The 2,733-nt window shown below is 53.5% G+C and overlaps 1 protein-coding gene across 1 annotated transcript in view; it reads right to left on the bottom strand.

Moving 5' to 3' along the window:
* The window catches only part of PPP6R2 (protein phosphatase 6 regulatory subunit 2), a 30,498-nt gene that overhangs the window by 22,671 nt on the left and 5,094 nt on the right, over window positions 1-2,733 (bottom strand). The window contains exons 4-5 of the mRNA XM_029958142.1: window positions 2,348-2,413; window positions 1,302-1,415 (exon numbers count right to left, since the gene is read on the bottom strand). Of these exons, the coding sequence (XP_029814002.1) occupies window positions 1,302-1,415; window positions 2,348-2,413 (180 nt within the window). The remainder of the gene's footprint in view (window positions 1-1,301; window positions 1,416-2,347; window positions 2,414-2,733) is intronic.

Below are 2,733 nucleotides of genomic sequence, written 5' to 3'. Positions count from 1 at the left end.
TTGGAGCAACCTGGGCTGGTGGAAGGTGTCCCTGCCCATGGCAGGGAAATGATCTTTAAGGTCCCTGCCCACCCAAACCATCCTGGGACTCCATGAAAACCCAACGCTGTGCTATTTTGCCAGGACAGGATTATGTCCATGGCACAAAGATCTGCCCCATTCCTGCTGGTGCAGCAAAGGAAACGAAGCATTTAAGGAAGAGCAGCAGGTCCTGGCAGGGGCAGAGCTCCATGTCAGGCCCAGAAAGGTCCTGGTGGCTTCCCAGTGCTTGTGTGCAGCAGGATCCCCATCCCATTCCCACCCACCCACACTGGCTCCTGTGCCAGGGATGCCCTCACAGTCCTGTAGGAACTGAGAGCTCTGACTCAGGACAAAACACCAGCACTGTCACAGGGACTGAGGAGCTCTGGGTGGACACAAACACGTCCAGGGGGAGTTTGAAGCCCCAGCTGCAGCTGCTCTGCTGTTCATTGCACGGCTCCTTTCAGCCCTTTCCTGTCACAATGTCCCCTCCAGGCCTGGAAGAGCCTGGTTTTGGTTTCAATCTCATGGAGAATCTCCAGGAAAATTTTAGGTTTGCAGCAAATACAAGAAGCAGAAAACATGGTACATAAATAATTTAAATGTACGTTACAAAGAGCAAAGAAACAACGCCAGGGGAATGGAGCGAAGCGGGAAAATCAACGCTTGTGGTACACGGCTCACACTGGATGTTATCTGGGATATCACAGTTATGGAATGCTCTGGGTGGGAAGGGACCTCAGAGACACCCAGTGCCACCCCTGCCATGGGCAGGGACACCTTCCCCCAGCCCAGGTTGCTCCAAGCCCCGTCCAGCCTGGCCTTGGACACTTCCAGGGATCCAGGGGCAGCCACAGATGCTCTGGGCAACCTGGGCCAGGGCCTGCCCACCCTCCCAGCCAGCAATTCCTTCCCAATATCCAACCTAAATTTCCCCTCTTTCAGTTTGAACCCATTCCCCCTTGTCCTGGCATTCCAGTTCCTGATGGAGTCCCTTTCAGACCCCGAAGGTGCTGTGAGGTCTCTCACAACCTGCTGCTCTCCAGGCTGAACACCCCAACTCTCCCAGCCTCAAATCCCTTGGGTTTTGCCTCCCATTGAACCCAGCCAGGAATTCTGGGCTCCCTGACCCCCCTCTGCTGCCTTCAGAGGGAGCCACAAAGCCCCACCCCCCAAGAGGGGTGGTTCAGAGCACACCCCAGGCTGGCCCAGGAGCTGTGCCAAGGCCGGACACCGCCCGTGTGCCCGGAGCGATCCCGGCGGGAACAGCGGGGTACTCACGATTCCAGTGCTGTGAGAAGGGGATCCGGCTCTGGGGTGTCCTGGAGCTGTGTGCTCTGGTCCCTGCTCAGCCTGATGATGTCACACAGGGTCTGGGAAGCGTTGGATTGCCTCTGGAACAAGGACACGGAGCAGGGTCAGGGCAAACGGAACCGAGCTGGGAGTGCAACAACACAGGTCAGTCCCAGCTCTTCCCACCACGCTGAAGTGACTCATCTGTTAGGTACAGCCTTGATCACAACGTGAACAGATCACAGAACTGAAGGGGAGATTGGCCTGAACTTAACCATTAACTGCAGGTCAGGAGCTGAAATGAAGGTTCTTTTTAATCTCCCTCAACTCCATCAACCTGCACATTCCCAACACGGGCATTTCATTTCTCCTGCTCCCTGCTCAGCTTTCCCATCTGAAGAAAAAGAAATGCTTTGATAAAACCCTTTACAACTTAATTACTGTGGATTCAAAGGCTTTGCAGGGGTACTTTGAGGGATTGATCCTCTCGTTCTGGCCATCAATCAAAGCCTCTCTGGAGCTGCTGACAGCTCTGCTCCAGCACACACATCCACCAGGCACTGCCCAGCTTTCCTCCCAGGGGTGTAACTTTGGCTGGGATGAGCTGAGGGAATCAGGGTTGGCACTGCCACCTTTTCAGGGCTCAGAGAACTCATCTTGCAGATTTTAGGGCTGAATTTCTGTTTATGGGCTAAAAGACATGAGAATTGCACAACCTGGTCAATTGGAAAAGATTTTCAATGAACAGCAGGTTCCTACTGAAAACCAGTGAAGTTCCCATTGTCTGCAGGTTCGAGATGAACTGATGCAGCAGCAAAATGAACCAAGGAATTGGGAGTAAAAACCAGATTAAAACCAGATTAAAACCACAACAAAGGGTTTTGGTGCTGAGCAAGCAGAGGACAGGACACCCTGAGGTCATCCCTCAGCTCCTCCACAGGTCACCAGGACATCTCCAAAGGGACCTGGGAGTCTCCTGGACGGACCCTGCAGGACCCACCACCCCCAGAGCCAAGACCCTGGCCACACTCACGTCCTCGTCCTGGCTGGAATGGATCAGCTCCACGAGTCTCTGGATAATCTTCGCTTCATTGAGCCACTGGAGGGAAAGAAAATCCTGGTTTGATTTCCCAGAACTTGGAACAAGAGGAGTTTTGAGAAGCTTTTCAGGCTTTTCAGGAAGGGGAAGCCCTTCCTCCTCTCTCCTAATCCCAGCCACAGGCAGGACCCAAATTCCCCAAGTGCAGACAGGGATGGATCCTGATTTCCACCCTGCCATGGAACTAAAACCTAAATGACTTTGGGAAACACAGAATGGACCAGCGACAAACAGTGTCTCCTCTGGGCAGCATCACCACACTGATCAACACATTCTTCTCCCCCCAGTTCCTCCTCTTCCTGCTGTTCCCACTCAGTAAT

The sequence above is a fragment of the Manacus vitellinus genome, unplaced genomic scaffold (assembly GCF_001715985.3).
Source record: "Manacus vitellinus isolate BGI_N305 unplaced genomic scaffold, ASM171598v3 scaffold_141_pilon, whole genome shotgun sequence".
Taxonomy (NCBI): domain Eukaryota; kingdom Metazoa; phylum Chordata; class Aves; order Passeriformes; family Pipridae; genus Manacus; species Manacus vitellinus.
This window is presented reverse-complemented; position numbering and strand designations above follow the sequence as displayed.